This window comes from Manacus vitellinus, unplaced genomic scaffold (assembly GCF_001715985.3).
Source record: "Manacus vitellinus isolate BGI_N305 unplaced genomic scaffold, ASM171598v3 scaffold_0_pilon, whole genome shotgun sequence".
Lineage (NCBI taxonomy): Eukaryota > Metazoa > Chordata > Aves > Passeriformes > Pipridae > Manacus > Manacus vitellinus.
Window position 1 is genome coordinate 24,310,823 of NW_021938789.1, and position 15,243 is coordinate 24,326,065.

The following is a 15,243-nucleotide window of genomic DNA, read 5'->3' on the forward strand; positions in this document are numbered from 1 at the left end:
CATTACGTGGACAGGTGCAAGGAGAGGCAGGAGGGAAGAAGGAGAAAGGGCGTTACCTGAGGGTTAGACCTGCCCAGACACACATGAAAGAAAAAAAACAAAGATCTGACAGTTTTACTCCTTGTTTCTAAAACGCTAATAAAATGTACATGCATTACCCTTCCCTTTTATCACTTCAACTACAAGGACGGGGATTTCTAAAGAAATTGGCATAGTCAAGGAAGGTGTTTTCCCCTTTGCAAATTCTGCCTCACATTTCATTTATCATTAATGTGACATGAAACTGATCTATAGCATTTGGGTATTGACAGGAGGTCTTAAAAACATAAATGGGCAACTCATTGCTTGCAATAAATATTTTCAAAACTTGCCGAGAAAAAGAAAGAAAGATTGAGAGGTGGCTCATCTAATCCATCTTCTTTGGGGTTTTGCATTGGGCCCATAGCCAAAGTCTGGGAACATCACAAATTAGCAATATCATCTACTGAAAGTTCCCTGCTGTCTTTCCACAGCCTTTTGAAACAGTTTGGCACTTTGCTGTCCTGTTCGAGATGAGCATATGCTTTTTTTTCATCCCCAAATCAGAATAGTTCATGCATGTAAATGCATTGGTGGAACACATGCTCATTCATTATCAGCAATAGTAAAACAAAGTTATATTAAATCTAAGAGCTTAACTTTTGCTACCTTTCCTGGTTTTTCTGTAAGGTCTAATGAATTTTAGGGCTGAAACGACATGACCCATCTTAGCATTTAAGAACGCAATGCAGTTCCTTGCCTATGTTAAAACACGGTATTAGAGTATAAAATGCAAAGATCTTTCATAGTTAATTCTTTCAAAAGTTCAAGAGAATCACTTGGCAGTTTAAGGTTTCATTTAAACAAAAAAGTTGCAGAGAATCATGAGAGATTAGTTCTCCCGTCTTGCTTCGTGGTCTTTTCAGTCACAGTCTAAATCTGAGAGATCAAATGGATTTGATTGCTTACCTTTATTTGCTACGGAGAGTATAGGGCTAATTAATTGGCAGGTGCTTTAAAGCAGGTAATGCTACACCTTTTCATCACTGCAGTCCTAAGTACTGCCCCTGTGTGCACCTGAATTATAAAAAGGCTGCTTTAAAGAAAGTGATTTACTGTGGAAGGATTTAAAACTGAAAAAATTAATGCTAAATACAATGATCAGATAAATCACCTCAGAAGAGAGCACAGGCAGACCTGCTCTGAAGGCAGTTACAGATAGATGTTATATTATTTTACCTTTTAGATAACAGGAGCCTGTCATGTGGTGGGACCCAAAAATCCACCATAATCGAGATTTCAAAGCACATCTGTGTAAACATTATCACATCAGTGTAAAACATCAACCAATGAGCTTTCTCTTTGAAGCAAATCTACTTAATTGTAGTGCTAAATCAAAGAAATAGATCAAAGCTGAATAATCTATATGGCACCTATTTCTCAAGTAGCCTGTACACTGATTACTCAAATATACCTAAAACGTTTGAAACACACATCAAGTATTTTTATTGACATGACTGGCAGGTCAAGATGAAACTGCTCATCACAGCTGCTGAGTTGCAGCACATGCACTAGGATGGTACAGCTGAATGGAGGAGGTATATTCTTCTCAGCCTAAAGATGCTCCTGTACAGGTACTGTTCCTGGGTCCAAGAAGAACCTTCGAGTCCTACAAATAGTATAGGGGTTTTCTGGTCAGATGGCACCACTGTCTCCAGTAGAGAAGGATGGCTTTTTTTTAAAAAAAAAAAATCTTCAGCCATCACACACTGAAAGACCCTTATGGCTAAATCTTTCCTGTTATATAATGGAAACATTTAAAGTAGAGTGGAATACACAACATCGATCTTTTCCGAGTGGAGTCTTTAATGTCTGGGCACTAAACCGGTTATGCTGTTCTATAAAGTACCAGAAAAGAAACAAAAAGATAAGATTTTTTGTGTGTGTTTGCACTAGTCATGTGACAGGAAAAGATAACACTAAAGATTTTTTTTTTGCACCTTCTGAGACTCTACCATGGGAAGTTAAATAATTTGGAAGAGAGTTTTTACAAGAGTACATAATTCAACTTAAAGTATACAGTACAATCTAATCAATTCTACATATACTTCCTAGAGACGGCACTTTCAATGTCATTGAACAAATACATATGTGGTTGAGTTTTTATTTCCACAGCAAGTAGTTCTGGCTTCTAAAGACAATATAATTACTGTATATTTACCAAGAATAGCATGTTGTCATAAGCAAAATCTGGTGCCTACAAAGGGAGTGGACAAAGCAAGGGATTGCAATCTTTCACAGATAGTCTATAGATAGATAGATAGATAGATAGAAAGAGAGAGATATCTATGTATCTATAAAGATCCTGGTTGGTATAAAACTGTATGTCCTGCAATTTATTGCACCTTTATTAATTTTAGAACTCCCTTACAACACTGCTGTGCCAGCTGTAAATTTTTAATGACATAATAAAATACTGGGAGGGTTCATGAATACATGAGAAAGAAAACACTTGGCAGAACAAAAACCATGAAATATAACATAAAGTCATATAACTGCAGGAAAAGTACTCGAGTTTCAGTCATATTAAGCATCTGAAACTATTATTGCCTTGACACCTACATATTGGTTTTTAGTCATTTAGTACACAGATATAACTCAGATTTGGAGATGACTTTTGACTGGGAATCATACATACAACATACTGTAAAATAAAGCTTAGATAAAAAAATTTAAAAAAAGTTTTTGACAGATGGGAATAATTACTTGAGGGATGAATTTGCTTACAGTATTCTAAAATATTGAAAGAAATGCAGTAAACCTATCATTAAGCCCAGATAGCTGCCTTTCCAGCTGTAGCTCTGAGGAAATTCAACCATGGCCATGCTTAGAGTTGCATGATCTGACAGACTGTCTGTTGACAAACACGGCCACACTTTTCCCTTGATACAGTATCACTGTGTCACTGAAATGTTTTTTTAGAATATGAAAATGCACGAGTGTCTTAAAGCTATTGAAATGAGTTATGGTTTGTGTATTTTCCAAAATCTTTTTCATGATAATATACAAAGCCATCAAAGATTTAGGGGGGAAAAAAGGATAATAGGCTGAAACTTGGGAAAAAAGTTATGTGCAAAAGAAAAAGACTGAGGCTCTACCTGGCCATTGCAAAAAAATGTCATACAGTGTGCTATGTCTTGAAGTGTTTGTTTGCAGTTTATGAAGTTTCAAGGAAACCCAGGTGGTGATGCAGGTTGCACCATGGAAGAATGGCCTAATATGAAATGCCTGATGAAGTGTATCGATTAAGCATCTGAAACTATTATTGCCTTGACACCTACATATTGGCTTTTAGTCATTTAGTACACAGATATAACTCAGATTTGGAGATGACTTTTGACTGGGAATCATACATACAACATACTGTAAAATAAAGCTTAGATAAAAAAATTAAAAAAAAGTTTTTGACAGATGGGAATAATTACTTGAGGGATGAATTTGCTTACAGTATTCTAAAATATTGAAAGAAATGCAGTAAACCTATCATTAAGCCCAGATACCTGCCTTTCCAGCTGTAGCTCTGAGGAAATTCAACCATGGCCATGCTTAGAGTTGCATGATCTGACAGACTGTCTGTTGACAAACACGGCCACACTTTTCCCTTGATACAGTATCACTGTGTCACTGAAATGTTTTTTAGAATATGAAAATGCACGAGAGTGTCTTAAAGCTATTGAAGTGAGTTATGGTTTGTGTATTTTCATGATAATAATATCTTTTTCATGATAATATACAAAGCCATCAAAGATTTAGGGGGGAAAAAAGGAAAATAGGCTGAAACTTGGGGAAAAAGTTATGTACAAAAGAAAAAGACTGAGGCTCTACCTGGCCATTGCAAAAAAATGTCATACAGTGTGCTATGTCTTGAAGTGTTTGTTTGCAGTTTATGAAGTTTCAAGGAAACCTAGGTGGTGATGCAGGTTGCACCATGGAAGAATGGCCTAATATGAAATGCCTGATGAAGTGTATCGCCCATCAGCACCAGGTAGGGACAAAAGACCACGCTCATCTTTCACCACTGGTCTTTATCTACTGCTTGGTTATGCTAAGGAGGCTACCTGCCGCCAAGAGTATTTATCAGAGGAGAGGCTGCCGACATGTCAAAGATACATCTGCTGCGTCGTGCGGCACACTCCCTGGGGAGCACGGCCCTGGAATCACGCGGTCAGGCTCTAGAGCACGTTACCGGGGACCCACGGCACAGACGCCAGCTCTGCCCGCAGTCGCGGCAGTTCCCACGCATCCCCTTTCCCAGGCACTTTGGCTTGAACTGGGCGGATCCAGGGTCGTGCCCGTTCTTCGTGTTTGGTCTGACCACCTCGTATCTCCACTAACTTGGCGGCGGCCTGCCACAGTGGCACCGCACATCCCCGCCGCGGACTGCTGCTATCCCTGGAGCCGGGGCAGCCGGATTCCACGGCGCCGGTGCACCGCGGGCGCCCCGGTTGGCGCTGGGCGGGCGGGGCCTGCCGGGGGCCGCTCGGTTCCCCTCCCCTTCCCCGCTTTCTGCGAGGGCTTTCTGCGCACCGGGGCTCGGAAGCGCCCGGCGCTTGGGGCGGAGGGGGCCATGGCCGCCCTGCGCTCCCTCCTGCGGTGGCGCCGCCGCCTGGGCCCGCGCCCGGCCGCTCCGGCCGGCGCGGCGGCTGTGGGCGGCGGCGGGGGTCGGGCCGGCGGGGCCGCGGCTGGTGCGGCGGGAGCTTGGCTTTGGCGGCAGCGGGGGCGGCTCTCGCCGCGCTGTACGCGGTGGTACCGGCTGTCTCGAGCGCGGTGGGAGCCCTCCCGGCGAGCCGGCAGGGCCCGGGCGCTGCTCCCTATCCCGTTGGCGGCCGCTGCCAAGGAGACGGTAGGTGTGTGCGCCGTCCTTTCGCAGCGGACCGTGTCTGCCGGGGCGCGCCGGCCGGGGGGCGCTTCCCGGGCGTGGCGCAGAGGTGACCCTGCGTGGGCGCGGCCCGGGGCCAGGAGGCGAGCAGCGGCCCCGGGAGGAGCTTGTGTGACCCCTCGGGAGAACGGGCTGTCAGCGGCCAGACGCGACGGCGGGTAGCGGGCACTGACGCGCCTTGGCTGCGCCTCGTCTCTGGTGCTGTCCGAACCTTTCTTTAATAGAGAGTGCCGGTTTGCAAGTAGAGCAGCTCAAAACCTGAGTTCAGCTTCTTTATACTTAGGACAGTTATCGATTTAGTATAAAATTTCCTGTAGAGCGAAAGGTTTACGCAGAGCTGCGTACAGAGTGACAACACTATGACAAATAACGCTTCAGCTGAACTAGTTCAGAGAAAACACAGGTTGAGTAACCAGGGGTGACAAGAAACAGTTGGACTTTACCTGGAAAATGAAGTCATAGGGAGATACTCCACACCGTGACATGCGTAACATGTGGTAATGATAGGGGTGGGGTTTTTTTCATTTAAAAATGTCGAGAGCTATGATTAGGCAGTTTGTCAGTATGGGATCTGCTAAGACTGGAAATCAGTGGTGCAAATGTCAGCGGAACGCGGCGGGTAGCGGGCACTGACGCGCCTTGGCTGCGCCTCGTCTCTGGTGCTGTCCGAACCTTTCTTTAATAGAGAGTGCCGGTTTGCAAGTAGAGCAGCTCAAAACCTGAGTTCAGCTTCTTTATACTTAGGACAGTTATCGATTTAGTATAAAATTTCCTGTAGAGCGAAAGGTTTACGCAGAGCTGCGTACAAAGTGACAACACTATGACAAATAACGCTTCAGCTGAACTAGTTCAGAGAAAACACAGGTTGAGTAACCAGGGGTGACAAGAAACAGTTGGACTTTACCTGGAAAATGAAGTCATAGGGAGATACTCCACACCGTGACATGCGTAACATGTGGTAATGATAGGGGTGGGGTTTTTTTCATTTAAAAATGTCGAGAGCTATGATTAGGCAGTTTGTCAGTATGGGATCTGCTAAGACTGGAAATCAGTGGTGCAAATGGCCTGCTTTCTGTATACCAAGTTTATTTTAAACTGTCTTTGGGAGCAGGATCTGCATTTTTGCAGCAGAGGCCTTGGTCTTAAGAATGAATGTTATCAGCCCTTTTGCCCTGTGTCATTAGCTGAAATGCAGATTCTGTCGGCAGCATCCTTTATGAAGGGAAGTTGAGCCAGGTGTTTTTGATTATTCATGTACTTGTTTCTTGAGTGTGTTACTGTGGCATAGAGGACTGAAGACAAACTCCTCCAGGTTTTCATACTGTTTTGATTTGACAGAACTTAACACTGTTTTACTTGGCTAGTCTTAATTCTCAGTCTTTTTTTCAGGGGAAATATGGCTCCTGCACCCTAGAAAAGTCAGTTCATTTAGTCGGATGTATAATTATGAATTTTCAGATACATCACTGTAAAAGGACTGAGGTTGCAAATTTAGAATTAAGGTTATATTTTAATTCATGTAAAATTAAAAAAATATGTAAAATGTATTTTCTATGTATACATGGGCTATTTTTTTGAAGACAAACACAGTTTTAAAGACAAACACCATGGTCCTATGTGGAAAACAGCTGTGAAACTTTTGGTCTGAGGTAGTGGGTTCCTGTGGTTTTTTTATTAGTGACTCTCGTGCTGCAAAAGGCTTGTATGGCAGTGGGGAAAGACCATAGTTTGAAACAGATCTAGATGGTGAACTACCAAGAGTAGTTTGACCATGAGCTCTGTCTGTGATCCGTTTATAATTGCCTTCTAGACCTATGATGAGCACCAACTCTCTCACTACAGATTTCTGAAACATCTCCAGAGATGGAAAAAAGGATGTGAATACTGTTCAAATTGCATTTAATGGTATTCATGGTAGTGACAATAACTTTTTTAATTCCTAATTTTAAGGGCTGAGCTTGCAACCTTAATAGAGTTTAACAGTGTAAAAAGCAATAATGTTGGAAGTAGAAAATTCTGTTGTGAAAAATCATAAAAGTGTCAATGTTATTAGGATCAAGGCTGGAGCTCTTGGATATACTGCAGAGTGTGTTTAGACTAATGGCTAGAGGATGATAATCTGCAGCTTCTGTATAGAAGAGTTTGATGGAACTGTGGTGCATGTTTTGTTAGGAGATTTTTACAATTCTGTCAAGTACTGACCAACAACAAATGATGAGGGTCAAATATCTTGGGATTCTTTCTAGCTGCTTTTGGATGTTTCTTCTTTATTCCTGATAAAGTCTGACACTGTTTTCTGGGGCTTTAGAGGTTTGTCCTTCCCCCACTCTCCCATTTCCCTAGTTCCTCCATCTCATTTCCCATCTCAGTCTGCGTTTCATTACACCAAAGCAAATAATGCAACAGCTTTTTTTTTTTCTCCTCTATCCAAGCCACACTTTTCTGTTTCATCCTAATATTTCCACTTGTGTGTTTCTTCCTTATTCTTCCCTCTAGCAGCGTGCTTTTCCCAAATGCATTTGCTTAGACCACTGGAAGCAAGAAGTAGCTGGTATCTCTGCTGTCAGTGTCTTGGTAGAGAGATCTACAGCAGCTAGCTGGTGAAAGCAGTTACACTGTTGGTTTCTTGCATCACCCCTGGGGGACAGAATAACCTCTAAAAAAAAAACCTCAGTCCTGACACTAAAGTGACCAGCCCCTGCAAGACCTGAAATCCTTTAAATCTTTAAAACATAGACAGCCATAATGTATAGTCTTGTATAAACATAGACTTGTCAGAGAGTCTTAAAAATTTTTAAGTGTTCTAATGTGGGAAAAAGGAATCTATCTCCTCCCACAGTTTTTTGTGTTCATTCAAAAAAAATTGTTCTGAAACAGCAACTGAGAATGGATAATTTCATTTTTAATGGTTAACACAAAGTAAGTTTATAACTGAAAACAGTATCACAAAAAGTGATATTCAGTAAAAAAGTAAAATATTTAGATACTCAGAGTGTTTGCAAGGATTCAAGATAGCTGCAGCTGTTTCATCTATAACACTGGGGTTTAACCTTGGCTAGGAGGCACCACACAGCCACTTGCTGACCCTCCCACAGTGGGATGGCAGGGAGAGCTGGTAGTGTAAAAGTGAGAAAACTAATGCGTTCAGATAAAGACATTTAACAGGCAGAGCAAAAGCCACACAAGCAAACCAAAATAAGGAATTCATTCACTGCTTCCCATGGGCAGGAAGGTGTTCGGCCATCCCCAGGAAAACAGGGCTCCATTACACATAATGGTGACTTGAGAAGACAAATGCCATCACTCCGAATGTGTGTGTGTCCATTTCCTCTTTCTTCCCCAAAGCTTTTATTAGTGAGCACAATTATATTGTATGGAATCCTTCTTTGGTGAGTTGGGGTCAGTTATCCCAGCTGTGTCCCCTCCCAGCTTCTTGTGCCTCCCCAGTTATCTTGCTGGTGGGACAGTGTGAGAAGCAGAATGAGCCTTGACAATGTGCCAGTGCTGCTCAGCAATAGCTGAGATATCTCTATGTTATCTACACTGTTTTGGTCACAAATCCAAAACATAACACCATACCAACTACTGTAAAGAAAGCCAAACTAAGTACAATATCTAGTCTTGAATTCCCATGTGTCTCTCTTGTTTCTTCAGAAGAATTTCTGTAAAAGTTTAATAAGTGAAATGGCCTTGTTTCATCTAGGCAGCTCCAGCAGACAGCAGAACAGTTTTCTGATACCACCAAATACTAAAAAATGACAGTTAACCTAGTTTACATCTTGACTGTCAAAGAACAACTTTGTTTTCTGGCAGGTCACCTGCTTCCAGGTAGTTTTCATATGGCTTGTGAAAGTATTTTGAGAGTTTACTGGTCCCAGTTAGTATCACTATGGCTGACTTTTCATGAGATTCTGTTACTGAGTCGAAATAATGCTTGGCAGTAGTGATGGCATATTTAAGAATATAAGATTATCATATATATCTTGCTAGTTAGTTACTTTGTCCTACTGCTGTCATCTAGGATTTATGGAACAAGTAAATTTTAAAGGGGCTTTTAGATTCCAAGAGTAATAGTGATGATTACACAGATGTTGATGGGACACTTTCTTGGCCAGTTCAGAAATGAGGCACACCATTTGAGAGTAACTGGAAAAAAAATGTGTTTGAGACTCGTAGAGAAACAATGTGTCAAAATGGTCTGCACATCTGTCCCCGTGTTCAATGAGGCTTTTACAGTATGAAACCTGATGAGCAATAGATTTGTGAATTTATGTACAGATGAGTGAGAAGATGCTCTTTGTTAGAAGTCAAGTAAGCTATGATATGCATCACCAATATGGGGTCAGTGGTGTGGTAGGCATTTTGATCAGACAAAGATCATGTGATCAGTGAAAAAGTATACTTGCTTGATCGAGCATATCATTGGAGGTGTTCTGGTGGAGAGTAAAATTTGTTACAGAAGCAGCATGAAGCTAAGCTCCCTATGGGATTACCTTTTCCCAAATGCTTTCTGAGAATAATTCCAGTCATGACAGCTTTATATGTGATTACCTTGAGTGAAATCTTGTATACTGTAATAAAGCAGCAGCTTTAATTCCAAGACTGCTGCCTCAGAATCAAAGTAAAATTCTGCACTGGGAGGTGCTGGTTTTGTGTCTGAAGGTTTTGGTGAAGACTGGAAGAGCTCTGTTGGCTGACAGCTCCTTTAAAGTCTAGGAGATGCTTATGCAGAGCAGGAATCTCTTTGAATGAACTGTTATTTTGATACAGGTTCTCTATACTGGTAACTGAGAATGATATTGACCCAAGAAGAGCCCTGATCTAACATACTGCTTATGAAGTATTTACCTTGTTGGAACAGCTGTGTATCATGTTTCTTTCAAAGAAATATAACAATTTTCTAAAAACATAATCCAGTGCCAGAGTTCCTCAGAGAAATTAATACTGCTGTCCAGTTTCTTACCTCCAGAAGTCCAGTGTTATTAGTAAAACTTATTAAAATGGTCTTGGCAATACACATGATGCCTCTTGCACTCCTAAGAGATCTTTTTTGTAGTCATGTTGTCATTGCATAAAGGTAGTGAACTCCAGGCCTCTATTTATTTTTAGGAGTTGGTCTCTAAGAGTCATTTCCTTTAGAGGTGATTTAGGTATTAAAAGGGAGGCAGGGAGAGACAGACATGGAATGTGTACTTTATCACATTTCTTGAAGGCACATTGATTTCCAGAAGGAAGCTGCATACTTCGGAGGTTTCCAGAGGGTTTTTCCTCGTACCTCAGCAGTACTGTCAAATTCCCTTTTTGTGAAAATACTCAAAAGGTCAAGTTTATTTGTAGCAGCACATTTCTAAGTACATTATGTCATGTATTTCCATCTCCATGAAATGAAGAACAAAACTTTTAACTCCAAAAAGCAAGGCAAACTTCCCTAGGAAAGAGACTCTCTCGCCTGCTCGAAGAGGATGCTGTTCCAAAAGATGCATGAGCATCATTTTTACAGAAGCCACTTGTAGCAAATGCTTTTTCATGTCGTAGGTCAATTGCCAAACGTAGGAAGATGGTTTGCTCTTCAGCTGATCACAGATGAAGCTCCTTACTGGCATCATCCCAAGAAGAATACAGCTTGCCAGCCAGCTGTAGTGAGAGCCATGCTGAAGGAAAAGGAAGGTTTACCTTTCATCATTAATTCTGTGTTCCTCCTAATGTAAAAAAAGGATAATGTGTGTTTGGGGCAGATGGATGCAGCTACTTGTATGTTTTAGTGCTGCACGCAGTGAAGCACGTGCAGGATATACACACTGACTAAAGCTTCTTGAGCTGCTAGAGGTTAAGTAACTTCCATGTGAAACTGATGTAAGAAGGACTGTTGGAGAATATTTTAGCATAATACTTACTTCGAAGGATTTCTGGAATAACTGTGCTTACAGTTAAACACTGTTACCCAAGGATTTCCTGTAACACAATTGTACTTGAACATGGCCCTTTTTACAGCATTTTAGATACACTCTAGCTTCCTGTGCTTGTAAATACTTTAATATAATAATGTCTGTATCTCAGTGAAGCGGGATCAACTAACAGAATTGTTGGCTGTACTACATCTAAGTTGTCTGCTAGAAAGACAACTTCAGTAAGCATCAAAACAGTTTTGTCTACTTTGGGATTTTCCCACACTGGGAACTTGACGTTTAACCTTTTGGCCACCCAGCATGAAAACAGAATTGTGCTACTTTTATCTACATGGGAGCATATTAAATAAGCCTGAAGTCAAATATAAACGAAGGAAGTTAGGAACAGCATTGCTTTGAAAACCTTTTTATTTTAATGATTTGCACAGATTCTCATTGATGGAAGACAGATTACTTTGCAAGCAAAAATTCAAAGAAAGTTACTCACTTGAAATAAATTAAAGATTAAACTACTACAACAAACATAATTTTGACTGCAAGCAAAATGTACTTTTAGTAGTAAATGTTGGCTTCTTTAGCTAAAATAGTCCCACCTTTATCTCAGTTGGAAAAAGCAAGAGAATACTGAATTGACTTGGAACACAGCAAAGTTGTGATTTTTTTTTTAATGTGATACTGCTGGAGCATTTTGCCTCACATGCAAACAGCATGTATATTTTTACCTGTTTGTTCTGTAAAATATTTTGCATTATTTGTAGGTATTCTCAGAATCTGGGAGTTGGACTAGTATTCTGGGTTTTGATAAAGGATTCTTGCAGATTACTTCTGTAGAGCTTTATGAGCTTATAGGCATCAGTTTTTAAATTTCCAAGAGAGGATTTCTGTATCTGGATTTAAGCTTGTTTCTGTGGGAAAATTAGATTTTTTGTCACAGAATAAAGACTTCGGAATTACTGACCTAATATAGTACAAGACTCACACTTGACAAAGAACATTTGTGGTTTTTAATAGAAAGAGTAATTATGTAGCATTTTGTCTTCTGCACTTTACTCACAGTGAATCTGAGCCACATCATTAATACTTATTGATATTTTCAGGTAGTTTGGGGTCATAACTGCTGTAAAATTTTAGCTATTTTAATGCCACTGTGGGCTCATGCCATGTGTTAGGCTGTCAATGTAAAGTTACTGCATGGATTCACTGGAAGGCCATACAGTTTAATTTGTGTTATACCAAATTCTGGCTGAGCATATCTCTGAGATAAGAAAACTAGTAAGATAAGCATGGGACCAGAAATGGAGATTAGGCCATGGTTCAAGTAATACATGGACACCATTGGTGACAGCACCAGACTTTCAGGGCATTTTGACTTGTCTCTGTTGGTAGACACAGTACATGAAAGGTGAACCCAAAATGGGAAAGGATTTTGAACACTGAATTTGTTTGATAGAAAGCCTAGATTTTCTGCACTCAGATTTTTTTCTATGAAGAGGGAGGAAATATGGAGGGGTGTCACTCTGAAGAGGTTCTGCAAGGAATGATTTCAAAGTTGATTGACTTAAAAATGTCAAGTGTCTGTAAAAAAGATCTGCCTCTAAAGGACTACTGCTTTGTGACACATATGGTGGTACTGTTAGAAGAAGTAGGGCTTTAGGTGGCCCTCTCTAAATACAGGACTTACAGAAAACGGTTTTTAGTAACTATGTTAAGTCATTGAAACATGTTAGAGAGCATTATCAAAACGGAAGTGCACGTAATTGAAGAATGACACTCTCTACTCAGAGAAGTACCCTGCCAAATTACTCTTTGGTCTTCAATTTAATTTTTACTTACCTTGTTTCAATAACCTGATGTTGAAATGGACTTTCTTATGGAAAATGTTCCCTTCTCTTTTCTTTGCCTGATTGTAGTTTGCAGATAAGTGCTGAATCCATTTTAGAAAGTGCTTTGAAATGTCTTCTCCATGGGGGAGTTAGGTATATGTATGCACAATTCTGTGTTAGGGAGCAGCAGGAAAGTAGGCCAAGATAATTTTTTCTCTTCAGCTGATTTAAACACCCCAAAAAAGGTGTTGTGTTCCATCCTCAGTCATTCTGCAAGGGTATGGCACAGGACAGGGAGTGGGCGGTGAAATATGGAGCAGCAAGGTACCAGAGTTTGAGAGAGGAAGGGTGGGAGGATGATAACCATGAGTTGTTTGATTACAACTATTAACACTCAGAATTTTTTGAGAATAGGGAAAAGATAATATATCGTTCGCAAGCGCACATAAACTTCAGTCTTGCCTCTTTTTATTTACTTCTTGAGTTGTGAAGTTGTAAGGATGAAAATTTTGTCTATCAGCTAGATTCTTGGTTTCAGTTGTGGTCTTCCCCCCCTCCCAAATTTCTAATTACAAAGCAGATCTGCATCTAAAATGATGATGATACTGCTGTTGGGAGATTTGTGACATTCTGCTTGAAGGAAATGGCTGTGTCCATTTTTAAAAGGCAGAGAACCATAACATTATAGAAGATCATTAGTATAAGTCATTATATAAGTCATTAGTAGGCAGGATTGCCAACAGGTTAGTAAACGAAGCATTAAAAATCTCCCCTCATTTGTTTGTCAAAGAGATTTACTTTCATGAAAGTGTTTGAATATTGTTGGTAATTACAGAGAGATTTAGTGTGGATAAGCTCTTGAAACTTCGAATACAAATTGCAGTCTTAGTGAATGCTGTTCACTCCTTCACCAACAGTACCTTCCCAGAGGTATCCAACATCTACTTTCTGTGTTTTGTTCATAGAATCATAGAGTACTTTGGTTTGGAAGGGACCTTAAAGATCATATAGTTCCTAATCTATTAAACAGTAATAGAAGCAGAAAAGCTCCAAACAAGACATTTGGACAAAAAGTAATATTATTTCCAAAGATAGTTTTATTTGTCCGTTTACTAAGGTGTGTGCCTGGAGTCTTCTGCAGCCAAACCTTGCTTTTATTTGGACATTTAGTATATGGGCCAGTCATCCAATAAATATTAAGCCCTGAGTACATTTATTTAAATTCATGTTGGATCAATAGCAGAAACAACTTGTTTTGGCTCTTTCAGATAAAACCACAGAGTTTAAAATAAAGTGGTGTTTTTATTCCTTGGAATAAAATTATGCTTAAGCTTGCAGTTTTCCCTTCACTTTAAGTAGAAGTAGGTGGAGCTTGCTGCTGGAACAGGTGGTATTTTCTTTTCCATAATCTGTAAGTTCCTGTGGCCTAGGTTTTGAAACAAATAACTGTTCTTGTGGAGTAGATCCAGGCATTTATCTGGCTAAAAAAATAACACCACCAAAAGAAAAGTTCTCAGTCAGACCAGCTCCATTATCTAATTTGACACTTGGAAAAATGAACATAAAGTGGCAGAGCAATGGCGTGTGGGTATTGGGCCTTTAGGGGGGTACTACTCTTTTTGGTGGCAGGCTGTATTCATATCAGGTGACAATGACTTTGAGCCAGAGCATGAAATATTGGCATTGCTATATAGTCAGATATAACTAGATTGAAATATGAGGCAGAAGTTAAGATTTTGCAGACCTGAGTACTGACATGTATTAAGTTTAAGCATGTCTTGAAAATTCCATGTTTGCAGCATGTTATTTTATACTTGTAGTAGCATAGAGTCCTTAAGATAATGGTGAAATATGTGTCTGAGAATTTAGCAAATGCTTTTCTCAGCCTCTCAAACAAAATACTAAGCAGTGGTACCTGAGACGGAATTTCTTGAGAGAGCAAAGAATCTGAACATGTTCTCAAAATGGTAACAGTGATCAAAACTAAGATGATATTTGAGAGACATTATCTACAGATTCCCTTGGTTGTGTATGATTGATTAGGACTGATTGCAATCAATTATACATACTGCATGTGTAATATGGCCTTGAAGCAGTTTCTTTTCTGAAAATTGACTTTGCAGAAATATTGCTTTATTACTCATGCTTACAACCTGAATGTATTCAAAAAGCATGTTTGTAATAGTGATAAAATAACACAGGTATCAAAAATAAGATAGATTATTAAACTTCAAATACAGGGATAATCAGTTGTGTCACTACAAGTTCTATCAAAACAATTGAGTTGTGTAAATCCCACATGAAGACATAGCTTGAATGCCACTGGACTGCTGAAGGATCAGTAAGACCAAAATATTCAAACAGTGAGATAGGACAGAAATATTTTGGCTTGCATGTGAGTATGTCAGAAAGGAATTTAGCTTCTTTTTATCATTTAAAGATGACTTTGTAGTCATCTAACTGGCTGTTAGATTTTTTTTTTCTCCCCATATTTAATTTGGTAATCATTTGAAAATTATAAAAAACACAAAGTCCAGGTTTAAAGCTGCTTCTCAGG

At 40.0% G+C, this 15,243-nt stretch overlaps 1 protein-coding gene across 1 annotated transcript in view; it reads left to right on the forward strand.

The window, feature by feature from the left end:
* Positions 1-4,645: 4,645 nt before the first annotated feature.
* Positions 4,646-15,243, forward strand: part of MICU3 (mitochondrial calcium uptake family member 3) — a 53,630-nt gene continuing 43,032 nt past the window's right edge. Inside the window, 4 exon segments of the mRNA XM_029960243.1 lie at positions 4,646-4,708; positions 4,710-4,781; positions 4,783-4,821; positions 4,823-4,921. Coding sequence (XP_029816103.1) covers positions 4,646-4,708; positions 4,710-4,781; positions 4,783-4,821; positions 4,823-4,921 — 273 coding nt within the window.